This window comes from Panulirus ornatus, chromosome 11 (assembly GCF_036320965.1).
Source record: "Panulirus ornatus isolate Po-2019 chromosome 11, ASM3632096v1, whole genome shotgun sequence".
Lineage (NCBI taxonomy): Eukaryota > Metazoa > Arthropoda > Malacostraca > Decapoda > Palinuridae > Panulirus > Panulirus ornatus.
The window spans coordinates 6,495,349-6,519,093 of record NC_092234.1 but is presented as its reverse complement, the minus strand read 5'-3'; the positions used below and the strand labels follow the sequence as shown (position 1 = coordinate 6,519,093).

General features: G+C 50.1%; 1 protein-coding gene across 5 annotated transcripts in view; it reads left to right on the top strand.

Annotated features, from left to right (window-relative positions):
• gpp (DOT1 like histone lysine methyltransferase grappa) overlaps window positions 1-23,745 on the top strand; it is a 277,074-nt gene that overhangs the window by 94,122 nt on the left and 159,207 nt on the right. For 4 of the 5 annotated variants that reach the window (XM_071666497.1, XM_071666499.1, XM_071666495.1 and 1 more), the window contains exons 3-4: window positions 11,616-11,690; window positions 15,026-15,089. In XM_071666497.1, the coding sequence (XP_071522598.1) occupies window positions 11,616-11,690; window positions 15,026-15,089 (139 nt within the window). Of the gene's footprint in view, window positions 1-11,615; window positions 11,691-15,025; window positions 15,090-23,213; window positions 23,469-23,745 lie in introns of those variants that run through there. The other variant, XM_071666498.1, reaches the window with a different exon arrangement.

The following is a 23,745-nucleotide window of genomic DNA, read 5'->3' as shown; positions in this document are numbered from 1 at the left end:
GTCAGAGTAATGTTAGGGTGAGAGCTTACCAGACATTTCATTGTCCATGTACTACAATGAAAGTTGTAAAAGTAATCGATAAGTTGTGTCTTGAACACTTCTATGACGTTGGCCAGCTTTATGTAGCTTGTTCCCGTTAGATTATGTACTCTATATATATTGAAGCCATCTTCCAATGTGGCCCATCTGAATTCATTACCTTACCCTTGGTATGGGTGAGCTTCGTCTGCTATTTGTCAGACCAAGTCTGAAGGTCATGGAAGTTCCTTCTTTTCTCCTCTCATAACATATTCAGGTATGATTCTATTCCCCCCAAGGCAAGTCATTTACATAGATCCCCGAGCAGCAACGGCCCCAGCACCAGGCCTTGCGGCACGCCGCTCTTACACCCCAACTCAGTCCGAGAAGGCTTCCCTACCTGCGTCGTTTTGTTCTCAGCCGCAAAGATAATCATTGTCCCACCCGTCGAAGGAGTCCTCCCCTTATATCTACCTGGAGGCACATTTTTAATTTTTTTTTCTTTTTTTTTTCCAAAGGAATTAACAGAGAAGGGGGCTGGATGATGATGTTTCCTCAGAGGCCCAGTCCTCTGTTCTTAACGCTACCTCGCTGACGAGGGAAATGGCGAATAGTATGAAAGAAAAGAAAGATATATATATAGGGGATAGGGGAGAAAGAATACTTCCCATGTATTCCCTGCGTGTCGTAGAAGGCGACTAAAAGGGAAGGGAGCGGGAGGCTGGAAATCCTCCCCTCTCTCTTTTTTTTTTTTTTTTTTAATTTTCCAAAAGAAGGAACAGAGAAGAGGGCCAGGTGAGGATATTCCCTCAAAGGCCCACTCCTCTGTTCATAACGCTACCTCGCTATCGCGGGAAATAGCGAATAGTATGAAAAAAAAAAAAAATATATATATATATATATATATATATATATATATATATATATATATATATATATATATATATATATATATATATATATCCCAGCCATCCATCTCATGTGTTAAAACGGAGCTTACTGTCATCCTCTTTTACAGCAGGTGGCCCCGAATCTCCCGACTTCATCAGGAGTTGTTTATAACAGACAGTTGACTCCGGAGGAATTTATGAGGTTTTGATGTATCTCCAGCCTTGCCCTACTGTGTTATTTTGAGTTTCTCGGCCTCTCCATCCTTGCCTTGCTGTTCTCATTCCTTGTTCTCTTATACCCCCCAAATAATGTTTGGCTTTTGTCCCACCCAGATCTCCTTCGTGGCACATTATGTGTGTGTGTGTGTGTGTGTGTGTGTGTGTGTGTGTGTGTGTGTATGTGTGTGGTGAGCACGTCAGTGTCGACCAATGATATCCTGAAGGTTGTATGATATGGGTTGGCTGGGTATTTCTGACCCTCCTAGTGATGGAGGGGCTGTCTGGCACTGGGGCTAGCATGTGGAAAGATTCCACAGGGCCAAGCCTGGCACGAGCTCTTTTCAATGACAGCCCCTCTCTCTAGTGTACCATTACTGGCATACGTCGGATATGTGTGTGTGTGTGATGGCTGGATGGCACGTCACTGGTGTTGGGGGATGGGCGGCAGTAGTGATGGGATGATGGGTAGCACTGGTGTTGGGGGATGGGAGGCACTTACATCAGGGGATGGGTGGCATTGGCGATAGGGTGACGGGTGCGATCGTTGTGGTGTGGGTGGCACTGCTGATAGGGTGAAGGGTGGCACTGGTGATGGGTACATGTTCGCACCATCATCGGGGGGACGAGTGCGTGTGACGCCTCACCATGCAAGGTCACGTGACACAAATATTCCGCCTACCTCCTCCCCCCCCCCCTCCCCCCCACCGATGTACCACAAGGTCGCTAGTCGCAATGTGGCGTCGCCGCTGTTCGTGGGTGGGGGAGGGAGGGGGAGTGGTCTCTGCCTAGGGGAGGGGAGTGGCAAGTGGTTTGGTTTTATATGCGCCATTTAGACAAAGGCCACTGATTGAAGTATTGGGGTAGGTTATGTAGGTGGTTTTTGTAGTGGTTGGTCAGGTGGTAGTGGAACTGGTGGTAGAGGATCGTGTGTCAAATGGCAGTGGTTCTATTGGCAGTTTTGTGGCAATTCCTGTGCGGGCACTGTTGGTGGCAGTGTCGACAGTGCCTGTGTGGGCGGTGTTTTTAGTGCTGTTGTGGGCAGTGTTGGCAGTGTCTGTGGGCAGTGGTTGAAGTGCCTGTGTGGACAGTGTTGGTAATGCTTGTGTGAGCAGTTGTTGGAAGTGACTGTGTGGGCCATTGTTGTGCTGGCAGTGCCTTTGTTGAGAACAGCGTTGGTAGGGGCCTGCGTGGGCAGTGCTGGTAGTGCCTGCGTCAGAGAGTATCGGTGGTTTGACATCATACGTGACCTTTCGTACTGGTCTGGCCCTTTAGTGTATGATGCAACGCATGACCCTAGTGTTGACCCCAGAGATGACGCAAGACATGACCCCCCCAGACATGGTGCAACACATGACAACAGGGATGACGTAACGTGTGACCCCAGTGTTGACCCCAGGGATGGCGTAACACGTGGCCTTAGTGTTGACCCCATAGTTGGTGTACCACATGACCCCCAGAGATGGTGCGGCACATGGCTCTAGTATTGACCCTAGAAGTGGTGTAACATATGATCATATCCCTAGTTTTGACCCCGTAGATGGTGCGACACTTAACCCAAGTGTTGACCCCATAGATGGTGCGACACGTAACCCAATTGTTGATCCCATAGATGGTGCGACACGTAACCCGAGTGTTGACCCCATAGATGGTGTGACACTCGATCCCAGGACTGGCGCAGCACATGACCCTTGTTGACCCCAGAGGTGACGCAGTAGATGACCCCAGTGTTGAACCACCAGGTGGTGTGGCACGACCTCTGAGGTGTTGCAACACATGACCCCGTCTTGACCCTTGAGGTGGTGGGACACATGACCCCAGAGGTGGTGCGACATGTGACCTCAGTTTTGGCCTCAGCAATGGTGCGACATATATGCTCTCCCACCCCACTGTGTGTCATGCTGTAAGCGCTACGCACTAGCCTTGCCTCAAGGCAAAATTTTGTAGACTCTCTCTCTCTCTCTCTCTCTCTCTCTCTCTCTCTCTCTCTCTCTCTCTCTCTCTCTCTCTCTCTCTCTCTCTCTCTCTCTCTCTCATTTTACCTCTGACCTTCCATGCTCTCCCACGGTTCTCCCAGTATAGTGGTGTGGGAGATGTGGTGACGTATGGTGGTGGTGGCCGAGGCTAAATATAGGCCAGTTGGTTGACCCCAGGCTGGGCAGTCTGCCAGTATCCCTCCCTCCCACCCGGCAGCTGCCTGGTTCCCCCTTGACCCCGCCACACCTGCCTCTACTACACCTGCCTGCTCCACACCTACCCCCACCACTCTGACCACACCACACCTGCCTTCACCACACCACCACACCTGCCCCTACCACTCTGACCACACCATACGTGCCTTCACCACACCACCACACCTTCCCTCACCACAACTGGTTCCCATGGCTCCTAACCTCACCACACCTACTCCCGCCACGCTTGCCCTCTCCACACCTGCCTCCACCACACAGGTCCCACCACACTTACCCTCAGAACACCTTCCCCACCACACCTATCCCATAACACGCATCCCCATCATACCAGCTTTCCCCCGTCCCCATCTCACCTACCCCACCACCCATCTCACCTTCCCCACAACACATCTCCCCTCACGCTGCCTCTCATTACATACTGGCTTTCAGTTCTCTTGACGGATTTTGTTTTCCTATGCCATGCGAGCTACGTCCTTGTGGGAATGTCTTCAGCTCGTGCCCGACTCGTAGAGAGAGATCACCTCGCTCGTTTCCGTCCATCACCTATGGAGAGAGCACCTCGCTCGTGCCCTTTCCCATGAGCAAGATCACCTCCCTCGTTCACTTGGGACGCTTGGCATTTCTTTGTGGTTGGCGAATGTCTGGCGCACGTCTCTGTCGCCGACCTTTCCAGACATTCCAGCGCACTATGCACAGCAGCTCTCCTGCATTGAAAGTGCACTGGCGGGCGGCCCGATGCGCCACGCGCGCCGCCTTCCACCACAGCCCATCACACTCGCTCCCGCTACACCACTCCCTTGAACCACCACCACCACCACCATACTACGCCACATCACAGTGTCCCTCAGTATGTTGTATCACTTACAGTCCCCTGCGTTTAATACATCTTCCTACACTGGACACGTACACCGTTTATCAACAGTGCTCCACGCCCCGCTCCAATAAAGTGTACCACTGGACATTATACAGTCCAGTGCAATGTACCTCAGTGGTATGCACCGCGATACATTAGAATACATTGCTGGTCGCTATTATTAAGATGGAAGGTGTGTTGTGGCTGTGAACTCGCTTCCCAGTACAGCCACGTCTGTGAACCTGTCTGTATTATATGTATATAGTTGTGTGTGTGTGTTCCTCTTTTATTTATGTTTGCATGCTCACGTATGCCTGGATGTTTTAGCCCAAGATTCAGCCTTAGCCCTTACCCCAAGTCTTAGCCCTAACCTTGGCCCTAGCCTTATCTTTACCGTTAACCCCATCAGTTCTAGACCTTACTGCTCCTCCTAGGTGCAGCAAGGTCTGGTCCTGTTTAAACTTGTTGGTCTTGTGTGGCCTTGTGGGTCTTGTTTGATTTTGTGGGTCTTGTTTGGCCTTGTGGGTCTTGTTTGATATTGTGGGTCTTGTTTGGCCTTGTGGGTCTTGTTTGATCTTGTGGTTAATATGTGACCTTGTGGGTCGTGCGTGACCTTGTTGGTCTCACACGACCTTGTGGGTCTTGCGTGTCCTTATGGATCTTGTATGACCTTGTGAGTCTTGTGTGACCTTGTAGGTTATGCGTGACCTGATGGGTCGTATATGACCTTATGAGTCTTGTGTGACCTTATGGGTCTTATGTGACCTTGTGGGTGTTTATTTCTCTTTTAGGTGGCCACACTGTGGGAGGCGAGAAGAAAGTGGAGGTGGGTGGAGGATGTATAGAGAAAAACGTAGTCTTATCCGGTGGAAAACGTTCTGTCGTATCCAGTGGAAAACGTTTTGTCTTACCCAGGGGGAAAACGTTATGTCTCATTAAGGGAAGGCGTTCTGCCGTACCCTGGGGGAAATGTTCTGTCTTATCCAGTGGAAAACTTGCTGTATTACTCAGGGGGAAACGTTGCCTTACCCAGGGGAAAACGTTCTGTTTACGCAGAGGGAAAACGATGTGTTTTACCCAAGGGGAACATTCATTCTTATCCAGAGGTAAAACGTTTTGTCTTCCCCATGGTAAAACGTTCTGTCTTAGACGAAATGAAAAAAAATTTGAGCGTCACTGAGGTCTGTGGCAGAGCGCTGTGGAACAGGACTGTCTTGAAGGTCTGTGATACAGGTCTCTTGTACACAAGTCTGTGCTCCTAGTTTATAGCACAGATCTCTGCTCCTTAGTTTGTGACACAGGTCTGTTGTTGTACTAGTCTGTGGCTCAAGTCTCGTCTTTCGATCTGTCGCCCAGGTCAAAGCTGCTGGTCTGAGGCACATGGCTTTGTCACGTCTTTGGTACAGGTCTGTGGTACAGGCTGGTGACAGCAGCCTGTGAGTCAGGTGCATGGTGAAATATCGAGCGCGCATTCACATAAGAGGCGACAGCCACGACATCACACACACACACACACACACACACACACACACACACACACACACACACACACACACACACACACACACTAGGAAAATGCCGAGTTTTTCCTGTTGTTGCAGACGTGTCTACCGCATGATTCCTAGTAACACTGTTAATCATTGAGGCCACGAGCACGACGGTACGCACGACCCTTAGGTATAACGACCCTGCCCTTGGACCTGACCCGTATGAATAGGGCAAGAGGCCGGGTCTTCTTGTTCAAGGGCCGTTTCGTCGTGCTAAAGAGTCGTTTCGTCGCACTCAATTGTCGTACCGTCGCACTTAAGGGTCGTACCGTCGTACTCAAGGGCCGCACCGCCGTGCTTAACGGTCGTACCGTCGAACTCAAAGGGTCGTACCGTCGAACTCAAGGGTCGTACCGTCGTGCTCCAGAGCTTGAATGCTCAGGAGACCGGAGACGGTGCGGGAACATGAGGGGGAAAGTACCATGACACACCTGGCCTGCTCATCCTCTCACCGGTAAGTAGAAGGAAACCCCCGGGGGAAGACCCCGGGACGTCCTCCACTCAGCAGCTGGGTAGGTAGCATCCTCCAAGGTGCGCCTCACCAGCCAGGCGTCAAAACAGCCTCGCGGGCCAGGCCCACCCCTGGGATGGCTCGGTTGCGGACCTTGGGGATGGCGGGGTGGAGGACAACCTCCCAGAACCAGAGGAGGGGGACAAGGAAGTACACTGGGGTGGTTGTGGGGTGGTGGTGAGGTTGGGGGTTAGCGGTGACGTAGTGTATGCCCTTGGGTCCCGGATCCCAGCAACCCCCCCCCCCCCCCCCCCCCCCCCCGCCACAGGCAGAGTCATCCGGTTCCTTTAGTTTGTGGTCCTTTCTTCCCTGGGAGAGTAACCCACTGGCAGGGGGAGAGGGGTCAGGGGGGGGACTGTAGGAGGTAGGGGTGGGGTAGAGATGGGAGGGGGAGGGGATGCATCGAGGTGGGGGAAGGAAGAGAGTCGGGTGGGAGGGGCAGGAAGTGAAGGGGTTGGAGTCTACCAAGAACTGGTTCAAGAGTTCCTCGGGAGCTGCCCCGCCCCGCCCCACCCCGCCCCACCCAGTAAGGTTGCCACACACATACCTCCCTGCTGGTGTCATCTGCCGTCCAGGAAGTGTCCCGCCCAGTGCTGCCCCAAGTTTCCTTGTTACTGCTACCCCAAGTGTCTCTCACTGCTGCTCCAAGTGTCTCTCTGCTGCTCCAAGTGTCTCACCCACTGTTGCCCCAAATGTCTCATTCACTCCTGCCCCGTCTCACTCACTGCTGTCTCAAGGGTCTCACCCATTGCTTTCCAAGGGTCTCACCCACTGGTCCTTAATGTGTCTCACTCACTGCTTCCCCAAGTGTCTCACCCGCTGCTGCCCCATGTGTCCCATTCACTGCTGCCTTAAGTGTCTCACCCACTCAGCCTCATGTGTCTCAGCTGCCACCCCAAGTTTCTCACTCACAGCTCCCCCCCCCCCCCCAAGTGTCTGGGGGCGCTGATGCCTCAAGCACTTGCTATGTCATAGTTACCCACATCTCGAGCACTCAAGCACCATCTTCCAAACACTTCTACCGAAGGGAAAAGTGCGTGCAGCCCGTCCAGCAGCACTCGGGCACTTGTCGTGAGGGCAGTGCTTTAAAAAGAAGAATTGTGAATCAGTTATATTTCCAGGTGTTGTGACCATCTGGTGTGACTCAGGGCGGAGGTGGTGATGGTGACGTGGGCACCATTACCCAGAAGACTGATGGCCCGGCCCATGACGGGCTGTGCCTCCAGGCCCGGCCTACGTCGGGAAGTGGCTGCTGGTCTGGCCTATGACTGGGTGTGCCTCCCTGGCCTGGCCTGGCCTGTGAGGGGATGTGCCTCCTAATCCGACCCATGACTGGGTGTGCCTGCTGGCCCGACCCATGACAGGATGTGTCACTGCTGGCCCGACGCATGATGGGTCAGCGTTGTCCCTGAATGAGCCATCTGAATGCCCGTGTACTGGCCCTTCCCCTGGGGCGGTCACACCTTCCTCACCTGGGGCTCTTTCCACAAGTCCCGAGTGTGGGGAGACACACCCGCAGCCTGGGTGTGGGGAGACACACCCGCAGCCTGGGTGTGGGGAGACACTCCCTTCCTGGGTGTAAGGGAAGTACTCTTCCTGGGTGTGGGGAGACGCCCACAGCCTGGGTGTGGCAGGCTGGTGAAGATGTCTGAGGTTGACGAGTGTTGTCACGTGCGGTGGACACAGATATATTTCTGGTGATTGAATAGGTTAGGTGGGTGTAGACTGCTTCTCCTGGGTGTGACGTTACAGGGGAAGCCCCGCCCTGCTGACCTCATGCCTTCATGCACAAACCAGCACACCACCGCTGCCCCTCTGGCTCACCACTAGACCAGCACTTGACACCACAGCTCTAGGAAGGACTCCCACCAGCGCTGCCTCCGGTTCACCACCAGACGACGCCAGATCCTCTCCTCTCCACAGCCACCAGACAACAGTAGAGTGTCTTCTTGCAAGCACTTCGTCACACAGTCATCCTGAATGTGGCTGATTAAGTGCTTGCGCCACCCCCTCTCCCTTGCCCCCGGGAGACAGAGCATCCCAGTTGCTGGGATGGGGCGTGGAGGCGGGGGAGGGGAGTGCCTCTCCCCACTCCCCCACCCCAAGCACCACGGGGGACGTGGTACCGCCCCCTCCCCTTCCAGGGGTGTACCACCCCCATGACCCTGGGGGGGGGGAGTCGAACCCCCTCACCCCGGGCCCCGGGGGTACCGCCTCTCCCAAGCATCCTCGACTGCTTGGAATTTACTGAGTCACCCCCATGCGTCATGCTTAGGCACCGTTGCTTGCGCTTCTCTTTAACTGCCCCCTCCCCCCAGCTGCCTTCACTGATCCACTAGCCTGTTTTGCTCGCAACGTGAGCACAACCGCTCGTAACCCATTTCCTTCCGCTGCTAAGAGGTGGGTTTATGAGTTTCTGGTCAGCCTAGAGGGGGGATTTGTGGGTTCCTGGTCAGCCTGCTTGGCACACAGAGTGAAGCATCGTGGCTTCGTATCCCATTCGTGGTGGCATGCCATCCACCTGTGTCCACGGGGCAGAGGAAATGGATTTTTTTTTTGTCAGAAAGAGAGAGAGAGAGAGAGAGAGAGAGAGAGAGAGAGAGAGAGAGAGAGAGAGAGAGAGAGAGAGAGAGAGGATGCACTTGGTGAGAGGTTGGCAATCATTTCCGTCTAGTTAATGCTAACTCATGAGAAAGAAACTCTCTCTCTCTCTCTCTCTCTCTCTCTCTCTCTCTCTCTCTCTCTCTCTCCTCCTTGAGTCTAACGTACTGGCATTTACGGCATTGCCAAGGAAGTTCCTCTTGTCTTCATTGCCTTTATATCTGTGGAAATATTTCCTTATGCCATTGTGGCGCATCTTGAAGCGGATCCTTTTGTTTTTAGGCCAGAATTTCTTGTTATTGGAACTCCGTGTAGTTCAAAAGGTATACTGGATGTTCTCAGCAAAGCTGTGAATGTCTTGAGGACTTCTAACGTTACGACGTTGGTCTCCTGAAGTATAGGTTAGTAGGAGCCCAGCTCGGAGTTCGGTGGAGCCCCCTGGGCTACCAAGCGTGAGGCTCCGTTATTAGGCTCCCAGGGCGTCCGCTACACGTTGCAGGGGCGTGGGGATGGGGGTACACCTTTCTGGATATGACCCACATCCTGTGTGTGTGTGTGTGTGGTGTTTTCCTATTTACAATTACCTAGTTGTATAGTACGGGGAGGGAGTTCTGCACTCGTGGGGCCCCATTCATACGCGCAAGTGTCTCTCTGTCTGTCTGTCTTTGTCTATGTATTTATGCAATTACCTGTTTGTTCTGTACGGGGAGGAGGTGTACGCTCGTGGAGAGCCCCATTTCTGTGAAAATGTTCTTGTACAGTACAGCCTTTTTGACCTTCTGTATGTCGTCCACATTTACCAGGTCCTCCTCCTGTATAATCCACTGACCCCACGCTCTCTCATACTACCAGCACGGGAATACTCCTTCACATCCTTCTGAACAAGTTCCTTGTTAGATTTCTTGTTGCGTCCTCTGATGGTTCTGTCCCAACATCTTTCGAAGAATTGTTGGCCGTGTGTACGTCATCAATCTGGTTTATAGATTTAAAGGTCACCCTTCCCTCTTCCCTCCCTCATGGTGGGCAGATTTAACGCCTCCTGTTGTGGCTTTGGTGTTCTTGGCAATAGCTGGAGTATTGTGACACACACACACACACACACACACACACACACACACACACACACACACACACACACTTATATATACATGTGTGTGTGTGTGTGTGTGTGTGTGTGTGTGTAGTTTGAGGGCAGCACATGAATAAAATAAGGATTTCGAAGAAATGTGTGTGACTGGACTCCTTACAGTAAGTAGAAGTGATTGTGAAACCTCTGATGGGACGTCATGACATTTATCCCACGACAGTAGACAAGGCGGTAGTAAGGATGGCTGTGAATATCAGGGAAGATGTGAGGTTGTTTCAAGAAAAGTAGGCGAGACGCTCGTAGAAACCAAATAACCTCAGAGAAACCTCTCTTAACTTCCTCCTAGTAGCCGAGTTTTACCTTATTCTCGATTTTCTCTCTTTATTTTTAGAATTATGATGATCAAGACTTCACGTTTACATTGTTTTGTTCCCCTTAAGCGTTTCCAGCCAGATCTCGTGTTCCATATATTCACATTCGCTTCATTCCAGGAAAAGCAAGCAAGACTCGCGCCATTACCTGCCTCACTTCCCTTTCCATGAACAGATTAAACAGCTGCGGTGACCTCACACATCCCTGACACAGACCCACTTTCACCGAGAACCACTCACCCTCTTCCCTTCTTAATCGCCCACACAGCTTACGCTTCCGGAGGAAACTCCTTGCTGCATTTGGTGCCTTCCTCCCACGCTGTGTATATCCGTAGCACGTTTGATAAGGCATGTCCGTTAACCTAAACGTTTCTTTTTTTTTTTTCTTTCACATCCATTACTGCTACATACGTATCCGTTTTTCTTTGAATGTTTTACATGCTGATTCACACATCCTCTGCCACTTAGCTTCATTGCTCCTCCCGTCTGTGGCCACTCTCCCATGCGCCTTACCAAGCATACTCGCCAGATACATAACTCCATACCGCATACATTTATTTTTGTAACCCCTTATCCTTGTACAAGAGCACTGTGCATGCATTTTGCCAGTCCTGTGGTCCTGTGGCGCCTCTCCTTCGGCCGTACTAACCCGTCAACAAAACAGCCACGCCCCCCACCACCCCACCCCTTCCATCTTTTGGGAAGTTCATCTTTAAACCCCAACCACTTCTGCTGCTTTGCTCCACCTCTGGCTTACGGAAGGCTTTCACGATCTTCCCGTGTCTTCTGACTCCCTGTTCCCACATCTTTGCCTATAGCTGTTCTTGTTATTCTCGCACTATTCGCCTCCATTCAGAACATTTCCTTATTCTCTCTAAAGTTCTTGTATTGTCATATCCCATCTCACATTTACTCTCCTTCAGATCCCTTACTTTCTCTTGAGCTGCTAGTTTCTCATGTACTCCTCCCAGGTCACATGCAATCCTTCCTTACAGGTGTTGTCTTATACACCTCTCTTTTATTACTCATCAGCGACTTGCTGTTAACTTCCTCATACATTCGATTCCTACCCTCTCCGGTGCTTCAGCATCTCACCTTCCGGATACCACACACCTCACATGCACATTTCAACAGTTTACCTAAAATCCTTTCGGTCTTCCCCTGTGTGTGTGTGTGTGTGTGTGTGTGTGTGTGTGTGTGTGTGTGTGTATTTGTATTAGGTTGATAAATTTCTTATAGTTTATACTGCAGATTTAGGTATTTATCTCATGTATGTATAATGTCATGTGATGCATAAACAGTGTACTGATGAGACGTGTCCCTTTGCAGATGGGTGTGCGAAGATATCCCGGAGCTGAAGCGAGCCATGGAGGTGAACATCCTCTCTGACTATGACACCAGAAGGTGAGTATAACCCCGCTGCTCCTGCCGTACCTCAGGCCCCCCTGGCTCTGATTGGTGCCGCAGCCAGCGGCTAGGTTTATTGTGCACCCAATCATCCCCCTCACACCATCCTGGCTCCTTTGACGTTTCCCCTTGAGACAGGAAGGCTCCTTGCAGACTTGAAACTGCACAGTCGTGAAACTAACCGGGTTACCTCCACCCGTCTCAGAACAAGCACCATGTCCAGTTGGGAGCTCATTCGCAGGCTCATATGACATCTGTTCATATGGCATCTGTCCATATGACATCTGTCCATATGACATCTGTCCATATGGAAATAGTTTCCAATTGACGCCGGGATCCGTACCCGATTAGATGCTGATCAACTCTTCGTACTTTTGCATCGGATCCTTAAGTTTCAGATCATGCCCGTCATGAGACAGCCTTCATGCTTACCTGTGAGCTAGACAGTTTTACCCATACTGGTGAGAATTGATTGAACGTGGATGAACGTACCGTGAAATTTAAATCTGCCTTTTGATTACTGAAGTGATAGCTAAACCTTCAACCTAACGCACTGTAGTGCACACTAAGCTTAGTAAATAAGTTGGCATCACATAATGATATAACCAATTTACAAAAGGTTTGACGAAGTTTAGGCCAGTTCAGAATTCAAGGTTGGGTTTGCTCAGTGTGAGTATCACCGTTGCTAAGGTAGGCTTTAGTGCCAGGGTAGGTTTGAGAGAACGAGAGGAAGATGTAAATGTTGGGTTCAGGTGTCCGAAAGTTTGGCCAGGTTCTGTTTGAGAAAGTCTTCGAAATGACTGTTTAGTATCCCCTCGGAACACCCTTCCCCACAACACACACACACACACACACACACACACACACACACACACAACTGGGGAGGTGTACCTGACAACCTTGGGGTGTGGGGGGGGTGCTTGGGAGGTAGAGAGGAAGGTTTGGGTCAGGGTGGGAAGGGCAGGCAGACGGCTGCATACAGTGCACAGAGAGAGAGAGAGAGAGAGAGAGAGAGAGAGAGAGAGAGAGAGAGAGAGAGAGAGAGAGAGAGAGAGAGAGAGAGAGAGAGAGAGAGTTTTACCCCCCCAAGCCTCCTGCATAACCATTCCCAACCATGATGACGCAGGATAATTGTACCTGGCTCTGGCTCCTGGGATGGCGGCGAACCTCCCTCACTTAACATAGCAACCTTCCCACAAGGCCAAGCTCCGGGGATAGAGACAAGCCTCCCACGCCGCGATAGCTGCGTACCCACGGGGCCAGGCTCCAGGGGTAGAGACAAGCCTCCCACACAAACATAGCAACCCGCCCACTCCGTTTTCGACCAATCATCTCACAGCACCAGCCAGCCCCAACCAGGAGACTCTTGGCCAGCGTTCACTGTAAATGATTTTCATGTTTTACATGCCCTCGCCTCACTTGTAAATGCAGGCTTGACTTTCTCGCTGGATGCTTCATGCAATGTCGTCAATCATTTCTCCCAAACCTGGTAATAAGTACTGTATAATATGAATATCAATCAGTGCAAAGGAACGTTGACATTTATGTACATTCGAATCCTGTTCTCATTCATAAATAGTTTTCTCCATGTTATGTTATCATTGATAAGTTTGTAGATTGTACGTATGGAAAGATAGAGAGGCGTTGACAGTTACTGGGGTCCAGTCAGAGAGTGTGTGTGAGGCTGACAGTCCCTACGTAGGCCCATTTAATGTAGTCAGGTCAGTAGCTTAAGTCGGTTTAGTGTGTGAGTGTGGGGGTCATCATCATCATCATCCTCCCCCTCCCCCCAATTTGTATGTTATGTTCTATATGTTCACTTTTATGTAGTTTTATCTTGATGGAGATCCAAGTAAAGCAGTGTGTGTGTGTGTGTGTGTGTGTGTGTGTGTGTAGGTGAAGGTGGGAGGTCAGGTGAAGGTGATAGGTCAGGTTAGGTGAGTCCTGTGATGGTAGCCAAGCAGTGGTATGTAAGGTATCTGGGAAGATGTGTCAAGTTAACGGGGCTGGTGGGTCTCAGGTGTGTCCCTCCCCCCTCCTGCCACAGGGTGGTAGAGACCTCACCTCCTCCCCCTTCCCGCCTGAGGGTGGGAGGGGGAGCAAACTCCTCCACCCTCCAATGCACGGGGGAAGTACCCCCCCCCCCCCCCAGCTTGCAGCACAGGTGTGGCCCCTCACTTGTGGCTGCCCTCATTAAGGCCACACTGCTAGTGGGGGACTGAAGGTGAAGGGTTGAGTCTGCCTCTTCACACACACACACACACACACACACACACACACACACACACACACACACACACACGTGTGATGATAGAGACTGTTCAAGAGATGGGTCCCCGCTAGTGTAAAATTCCCACCTCACGCTATACACAGATAGATAATCACACACACACACACACACACACACACACACACACAACACACACACACACACACACACACACACACACACACACACACACACACACACACACTGTCAATCCTAAGGTACTGGGAACGACTGAGAGCACCGAGGGAGACGAAGGAATACTATCAAGATTCGTGGATACATAGACCACACAGACCCAAGGTCCAGGGGAGGTAGTCTGGGCTTAACCTCACTGCAACAGATCCAGTCTTCATAAAAGCATTTGAGGAGAAGGATAGCAGAACGAAGGCGCTCTCCCCATCCTCGGGCAACACGGCCGGACGGGAAACCAGTGGGCAAAAAAAAGATACCCTGCAGGAATAATTTACCCGGAGGAGGACATTCTTACAGGAAAGGCAGAGGGTAGAATGAATGTGAACATGTCATGCGTCCCATCACCAAAGACATGCATCCCTTCGTGGACAGGAGGGATGTGTCATGACGTACACATACACACCTGGAACACCCAGGAAAACTTGGGTCATCACTTGGGCCTCACAGAACGATCCTTAATGGGGCAAACTGGCAGCAGAGACGGTGATGTATCACCTGTGGGGTGAAGGCCTGCACCTGCACCAGTCCTAAGACAGGGAGGTGGAGGGGGTGGATGTGTCTGTCCTCCAGGGTGAAGAGAAGCTGTGCCTCCTTCCTCAGGAGGGCGCTGATGAGGATCCCGGACACCCTGTCAGGAAACGTAAAGGTGTAGCAGCCTGAAAAGAGACACCTTTTCTAACAGGTGCAACGGCAGTGGCCGGTGTCGTGAAGCTAAGGCGTGGCAGGGTGTAGGATGAAGAAATAAGGTGTAGGTTGGGGTAGGGTGTGGCATGAGGAGGTAGGGTGTAGCACGGGGTAGGGTGTAGCTGGGGATGGGTGGCAGGATGTAGTACACCTTTAACACTACTCTCTCTCTCTCTCTCCCCCACAGTTACGACAGCATGCGGCAACTGTGTGACAAGTACAACCGAGCCATCGACTCCGTCCTCCAGTTGGTAAGTATAGCACTATCCTGACCCATCCCGGGCTAGTCTGGACCCGCGTTCCTCAGGTCCACTCTCTGTCTCGACCTCTCGCTGGTCAGGTCACAGGTCACACCCCTTCTCTCTCGACCCTCGCTGGTCAGGTCACAGCTCATCCTTGACCTTTTGACCCCAGTTCACTGGTCAGGTCACAGCTCATCCTTGATCGCTTGACTCTCACTGGTCAGGTCACAGCTCATCCTTGATCGCTTGACTCTCACTGGTCAGGTCACAGCTCATCCTTGACCTTTTGACCCCAGTTCACTGGTCAGGTCACAGCTCATCCTTGATCGCTTGACTCTTACTGGTCAGGTCACAGGCCACGCTGCTGCCCTGTGACCTCCTGATCACTTTCTCAGAGGCCTCTTTGTCTCTCTCTCTCTCCCCTCAGCTTGCCTTTTTCCCCACAGCCTTACTCAAAGGCTTGCTGTCTTAGTCCTTACCCAGTGAGACTGGTTCCTTGTTACCATGTCGACCCTATCACGTTACGCTGACTTCGTCATCCGTCACATCAGTGTCACGACCTTTCGTGTCACTGTCACACCAACTTCACCTTGCCCTTGTGACCATATGGCATTGGGTATGTTTGTGTGTGTGGTATTGAGAGTACACGACATTACAGTGTACTGTGTACATTGGATTTACGCCACTGTGCATCATGGTGTAGTGTACATGGGAGTGAGGACAGTGTGCTCCAGTCTAGTTTCATGTTGGATTAGCACTAGAGACGTGACCTTTGACCTCCGGGGGTCGACTTCCAGGTGGGTCGATCCCCAGATGGTTCACATTCTCGGGGATCGACCCTCATGGTTGGTTTGGGAGGGGTGGGGGGTTGACATTCTAGGGGGTCGACCTTCAGGTTCATGAGCCTCGAAGGGGGTTGATCTTTAGGCAGGTCGATCCTCTGGAGGGTTGAAGGTCGACCTTCAGAAGGATCAACTCCTCACAACGATCGACCTTCAGGAGGATCAACCCCTCACAACGATCGACCTTCAGGAGGATCAACCCCTCACAACGATCGACCTTCAGGAGGATCAACCCCTCACAACGATCGACCTTCAGGAGGATCAACCCCTCACAACGATAGACCTTCAGGAGGATCAGCCTTCACAAAGGTGGATCGACCTTTACGAGGGTCGACCTCCAGAGGAGTCGACCTTCGGGAGGAGTCGACCTTCAGGAGGGTCTGCCATCCAACAATAATAAAAGGACCCAGGATGTACCTGGGGAGGGGTGGGGGATGAGTGAGTCCCAACCTTATCTTACCTTCTGAATATTCAGTTTCCTGGGTGAGGGGTGAGCTCAACTTGCGTCTGGCTCTGGGAATTGGTCTTCATGAGAATTAAGGTGTGTGGGGGAGGAGGCGAGAGTGTGGGTGGTGGAGAGAACAGGAGTGCTGGTGGTGGGTGGTGGTGGTGGTGGTGGTGGTGTTGGCGTATGAGAGGCTAGTGGACGTGTCCGGGGAGGGGGCGAGCGTGGGTGGGTTGGGGCTGGCCGAGTGCCACGCCGGTATTGATCGTGCCAGGTCGGCCCTCCTCCACCATCACAACCCTCCCTCCCCCCCTTCTCTCCACCACCACCACCACTACCACCCCATCACCACCACATCCATCATCCCAACCGCTACCACCACTAACATCATCACCCCCTCCTCCTCCTCCTCCTTCACTCGCCACCGTCATCTCTTGGCACCAGAGATCCCCCGTCCCTGAGTTGCAGTTGGGCACAAGAGCCACTCAGAGGCCATCCCAGGCTAGCGCAGCGCCCCACAAGAAGCGGCCCATCCCAGCCGCTGTGAACATCAACAATCACTAACCTCCACCTTTGTGTTGTGGAAGGACGGTTTAACACCCACCCCCCCATCCCACTCTCCCTTTTATAGCCCCCTGTTCATCGTTATATGGATTTTTTTACTTTATTGTCAGCCACTGAATGCTGTCAATATAATGAACATGACACACACACACACACACAAATAGACACACAATTACACGCGCGCATACACACACACACACACACACACACACACACACACACACACACACACGTGGTAATCGATGCACCTCCGTGTATAGGTCAGTGGTTGTGTGGTGGTGGTGTGTATGTATAGGGGGAGGGTGGTGTGTCGCTGATACCGCAACAGCAGCCGCGTTGGGGATGATTGTGGTGGTAGTGTTGGTGATGAGCGTGTACTGTATCTCCTTCAGTGCCGTCATTTCCTGCTGGTGGGGGGTGGTGTCGTGATGTCCCTTTTCTTGCTGGATTTGTTACTGTTCCTGCTGCTGCCTCACTCCTTTGCCTCCTCCTCCCCCGACCTCTTCCTTTCTCCCTATTGCTACTGATACTGGCACTTTCACTGGTGGTGCCGCGGGCAGGCACGCCACTGGCTGCTGATAGCTGCTACTGGCTGGTGGTGGATGATACTATTGGCTGGTACTGGGGTCCCGTTAACTGGTCTTGTTATGCTGGTGGGCCGGGAGGAGGTACGTAGCCCAGGGTAGGCCGCCGCCTCGCCTTTAGGTTCGGGGGATGGTTTTGTTACACCCCGGGGGTGGGAGGAGTGGATCTGCATCACCTCTGGGGTGAGGGTCGGGTCTGCCTCACCCCTGGGGTGAGGAGGGCGGGGTCCTGCCCTCACCCCTTGGACGAGGGAGTGGTCCTGCCATACACTTAGGGTGGGGTGGTCCTGTCATAATACCCGTTGGGGTTGGGTTGGTCATGCCTTACCCCTGGGGTGGGGAAGGGTCCTGCCTTAGCCCTAGGGTGGGGTTGGTCTTGTCCCACCCCTGGGGTTGGGAAGGGTCCTGTCTTACCCCTGGGGTGGGTGGGGGAGGATGGGACCATTGTCAGCTGTGAGGAGTGTCCTGGTTTGTCCTCTATTCTTCCTGTTATCGTCCTAGCATCTAGCCTCAGGCAGGGAGGCAGGGATAAACACTATAGACCTGTTCTCAGGTTCTGTAGGCTGACTGGTGGATGAATTTAGGCAGACGTTTTGATAGATGAATAGATGGAACTGGCGCCGTTGGTGAAGGAAGAGTAGGCCTTTCAAGATAAAACAGGTGGATGGATTGACAGTTGACCAGTTGACGGACAGAGACAAACGAACAAAGATAGACAGATGAACAGGCAACGGGAGCCGGGGCTGGCTCCACAACCCCTTTACCGCTGTCTATGAAGGAGGCTTATGTTTTTAGCCAGAGTACCAGCGTGATCCAGGGTGGGAGGAGCAGGTGTGTGCTCTACTGATGGGCAGGACAGAAAAGGGGGGTGGATGGGGGTAGCTTGACAGGGCCGTTGAAGCATGGTAGGGAGGGAAGGGCGGTGATGGTGGTGGGAACAGCCTGGGAACGTCCAGGGACACGACACACCCACCACACCTGTACCACCCCTAGTTTTTAAAGCTCTACCATCTTTCCCCATCCTCTCCTCCCTCCCCCACTGTTTTACAGCTCACCCCGTCCCCTCCCTAGGCCCCCTTTATGAGTTTCTTTACTGCCATCTTTACCAGGCTGTCACCACTCAGTTTTTTTTTTGTTTTTTTTTTTACAACTATTCCTTCACCATATATCACTTGAGCGAGTGTTATAACCTTCCGTTTTATCACCGTCCTGGACACCTTTTATGCTCTCAATAGCTGGAAGATTTCTCGCCACGGTATTCTCTTGAATTTATATTTTTTTTTTCTCCGTTTATGATTTACCTAGAAACATTCCTAGCCGAGTGTGTGTGAAGGGAGGTGTTGCTGCGTGAGGCGGTGAAGACCCAGGGAATGTCTTTATGCTTGTTTCTTATTTGTTTCCCCAGAAGTGATTGATGTTTGACAAGCGTGATCCTCACGCCCCAAGGAACTAGCCATAGTGTTAAACTAGTGTGTTGCTCGACCCGGGTTAAGCGAGTGTTATACGTACACTTCCCTTTTTAAGCGAATGTTATACACCCCTGTTTAAGCAAGTGTTATACGGTGACCAGGATAAGCTAATGTTATAAAGTAAGTTTTATGTGTTTTTTTGGGTAAGCAAGTGTTATACTGTAACTTTGATAAGCAAGTGTTATGCAATAATCAGGATATTGTACAATGTTCAGGAAAAGCAAATGGTATACAGTGACCATGATAAAGAGTGTTATGCAGTAACCTGGAAGAGCAAGTGTTATACAGTATTCATGGGAAGCAAGTGTAATACAGTATCCAGGACAAGCAAGTGTTCTACAGTAACCAGGACAAGCAAGTGTTGTACAATAACCAAGATAAGCAAGTGTTGGCCAGTAGCCTGGATAAGCAAGTGTCATACAGAACCCAGGATAAATAAGAGTTGTACAATAAACAGGATAAGTAAGTGTTGTGCAGTAAACAGGATAAGCAAGTGTTATACAATAACAGTGGTAGCAGGTATTTTAAAGTAACGGTGACAAGCAAGTTTTATGTAGTAACCAGAATAAGCAAGTGCTATAAAGTTACTATGATAAGCAAATATTATTCATTAGCCAGGATGAGCAAATGTTATACAGATATCAGGATATGTGTTATACAGTGGTCAGAATGTGTTCGGTTATACAGTAACCAAGATAAGCAAGTGTTGTAAAGTAACCATGATAAGCAAGTGCTATGCAGCAATCAGGATAAGGAAGTGTTATGAAGTACCCATGATGAGCAAGTGTTGTATAGTAACCAGGATAACCAAGTGTTGTAACAAGGATAAGCAGGTGTTAAGTACTACACAGGACAACCATGTATATTACTGTAACCAGGATAACCATGTATATATTACTGTAACCAGGATAACCATGTGTATTACTGTAACCAGGATAACCATGTGTATTACTGTAACCAGGATAACCATGTGTATTACTGTAACCAGGATAACCATATATATTACTGTAACCAGGATAACCATGTATATTATTGTAACCAGGATAAGCAAGTGTTATGCAGCTCAGAAGATAAGCATGTAATATACCGTAACCAAGATAAGCAAGTATTTCACTGTAACTCAGGATAAGCAAGTGGTGTAGTGGTTAGCGTTCCTGACCGTGACGCATTCATGGGCCACCCAAGGTCAAGCGCTTAGGTTAGGACAGTCAGTCCACAGTCAACCCGACTGTTCATCCACCCCTTGGGACTGGTCGATAGAATGGTTACCTAACTCAGGCTAGGGTATATATATATATATATATATATATATATATATATATATATATATATATATATGATGTGACAACACGTAAATGATTAAATGTTTATTAATAAAGAAAAAAAGTAATGAATCAGGAATGACTTATAGATATGAATTAATGAAAGTGCTGTGGTGGTAGTACCCTCTGAAGCATGAAAGACGGCCCTTGGGTATGATGACCCAGAAGGAGAGTCATCATAACCCTGGGATCGCACCGTGTCGTACTCAGGGGTCGTGCCGTCGTACTCAGGGGCCGTGCCGTCGTGCTCAGCGGTCGTAATCGTCGTGATCTCGTAAACAACCTTCTTATGAGTACACCCAGTTTTGTAAAAAAAAAAAAACAAACCTCAAGAATACGCAATCGCACAGAAACCTTACCCATACACCCAGTTGCGTAAACAACCTTGCGGGTGCACGTCAGGATGGCTGGGAAGCGACCAGCCAGCCGAGGACAGACCGTTATTATTTATATACTTACCTCCTTTCCTCGAACAGCGAAGCTGTCAAATTCTTTTCCTTGTTTCGTATTTCCTGCCTTCTTATAACCTGTCCTCCTTTCAGAGTCGGGTCTACAAACACCTGACAAGCTCGGTTAATTTGTCCAGTTTTTCTTTGTTTTCATGTTGTCCGTTTTTCCCTTCATTCGAGATTGTCACGTTAGGTGGGGCATGTTTTTGCTCGTGCCATGGCTACTGTTAAAAACAAAAACACACCCAGTCTTGAAAACAAGCCTTACACTCAGAACCAGTCTTGTAATAGGAGGGTACAGAAGACACCCAGTTATATATAAAAAAAAAAAACTTACATGAACACCCATTTTTGAAAACATATACAAACGCACCTAGTCTTGCAAGCAAACCGAATGAGCATACTCAGTTTTGTAAACAACCCCTGAGAATACCAAGTCTTGTAAACAAACCTCACGGAGAACACGTGGTCTTGTAAACAAACCTCACGCAGAACACCCAGTCTTGTAAACAAACCTCACGGAGAACACCCGGTCTTGTAAACAAACCTCACGGAGAACACCCGGTCTTGTAAATAAACCTCACGCAGAACACTTGGTCATGTAAACAAACCTCACGGAGAACACCTGGTCATGTAAACAAACCTCTCGGAGAATACTTGGTCTTGTAAAGAAACCTCACGGAGAACACCTGGTCATGTAAACAAACCACGGAGAACACCTGGTCATGTAAACAAACCTCACGGAGAATACTTGGTCTTGTAAAGAAACCTCACGGAGAACACCTGGTCATGTAAACAAACCTCACGGAGAACACCTGGTCTTGCGAATAAACCTTGTGTTGTAACCCAGTTGTCATATGATGGTCCAGGTAGTGGTCCCCAGCGCCCCCTACCCACGTCAACACGCTTGATGTGGTTGAGGCAGTGCGGATCATGACTCAGACGCTGCTAGTGTAAAGTACATATATATATATATATATATATATATATATATATATATATATATATATATATATATATATATATATATATATATATATATATTATCCCTGGGGATAGGGGAGAAAGAATACTTCCCACGTATTCCCTGCGTGTCGTAGAAGGCGACTAAAAGGGGAGGGAGCGGGGGGCTGGAAATCTTCCCCTCTCGTTTTTTTTTTTAATTTTCCAAAACAAGGAACAGTTCTAGAAGGGGGCCAGGTGAGGATATTCCCTCCAAGGCCCAGTCCTCTGTTCTTAACGCTACCTCGCTAACGCGGGAAATGGCGAATAGTTTGAAAAAAAAAAAAATATATATATATATATATATATATATATTTAGGGTGGTCGTAAATTACGTAAGTGTCATGATGATTGCACAGATGAGAGAGTGAACGTCTCCTTTCGTACCACCAGCATTACACGCCGTGCTGAACGGCTCTGCTGTATGCTTCACGGACAACTTCATTTACTGTTAAAGTTAAGGAATTTTTGGACCGTGAGTAGGCCTGGGTTTTCCTGCGTCATTTCCTCTGCACGTGGGCACAGCTCCGAGTATTCTGTGGCGACCAGAAAGTCGTGTGATTTTTCCAAATTGGTGCGTTCCTCGAACCCTGGTCATTCATGGAAACACGTATGTGTGAAATTGGATGAGATTTTGGGATGGTCACAGGTATTGCTATATGGAGACGAGTAATAATACTGATGTTTATGTTCTACGAGGCTCGGTCATGTAATATTTGACTGCTATGCATACGTAGCTGTGATTGTCACAGCTTACCCCCCCCCCCCCCGTATGTTAGACCAGACGAATATGTTTTCTCTTAATATGACTTTAACGGTTTTGGTCTATTTTGGTAGAATGTAATTGGTAGAAAAGTTTCCAGACCAAGAATGTCAACATTGTCAGTTGACAGTTAGTCATACGATAAAATCATTGGTTGAATAGGCCTCACCTGCTCGCGGCTGTTAGTCCAGCCGTTAGTTAAGTAGGGGACTTGATAATTAGTGTAAAGTTCATGAAAATTTTGTGTGTCAGTGATGAATAATAGAAGAATTGTTAAAAATAGTGTGTATGACGTTGGCAATGGTGTCAGGCCTGGCCAGCACGCACCACTTGTCGTCAAGGTCTCCCTGACACTCCTCGCTCCACAGCCAGTCGACTGTAGCCTTGCCACCGCTCATATTAGTTATCGTCACGCCATTGCCTTGCTGCAAACATATTTTAAGTCACATATTCCTCAGTGGAAGGAAGCTTATCAGCACATGGAGCCGTCTGGCCACGTCAGCCGCCCTGATTGGTTGGGTGCTGGGGGCGGGAAGCAGCCGCGGGCGCTACTGCCAAAGTTACCCCGTCGCTCTGCCGGCTGGTATTGCTGGTGTGCCACTTCTCCACCCGCTCATTGTTTATAGTTTCAGTACTGTAGTTGGAGATTCCGGGACGGGGAAGGGGGGAGGGGTGGGGGGGAATCACTGACTGGCTCTCGAGGACGCCAGACTCTGTTAAACTTTGCGGCATGACGGAATATTGCTAACCTTATTAGAGTGATATAAGAGAATTAGTTGTTTTGGTGGCGGAACTGGTGCGGCCTCTTAAATCCTGTTAACGGACTGTTGCGGGGTAAGAAAGCTTGCGAGATTCCGGTACTGGAGGTCGGGCGTGTCTGCTGATAGACACATTTTGTAGATATGCACACACATGCTGAGCGAATATCAAGGACGCACAGGCTTAAGGGTATGTACACGGGCAGTTATTAATTTTATATGTGCTCATCGAGATATGCATGTGTGATAACTGCACATGAACTTAGGTGCACTGACACGTGCATATCTGATAATATCATGACTGATGGTGCAGGTAGTGATGGTGGTGACTCGCTTAAGATGGTGATGGTGATTGCCTGAGATGGTGGTGGTGCGTGTAGTGGTGGTAAGCTGGTAGAGATGATGGTGGTGATGGTGATTAGCAGAGATGGTGGTAATGGTGATTAGCAGAGATGGTGGTGGTGGGA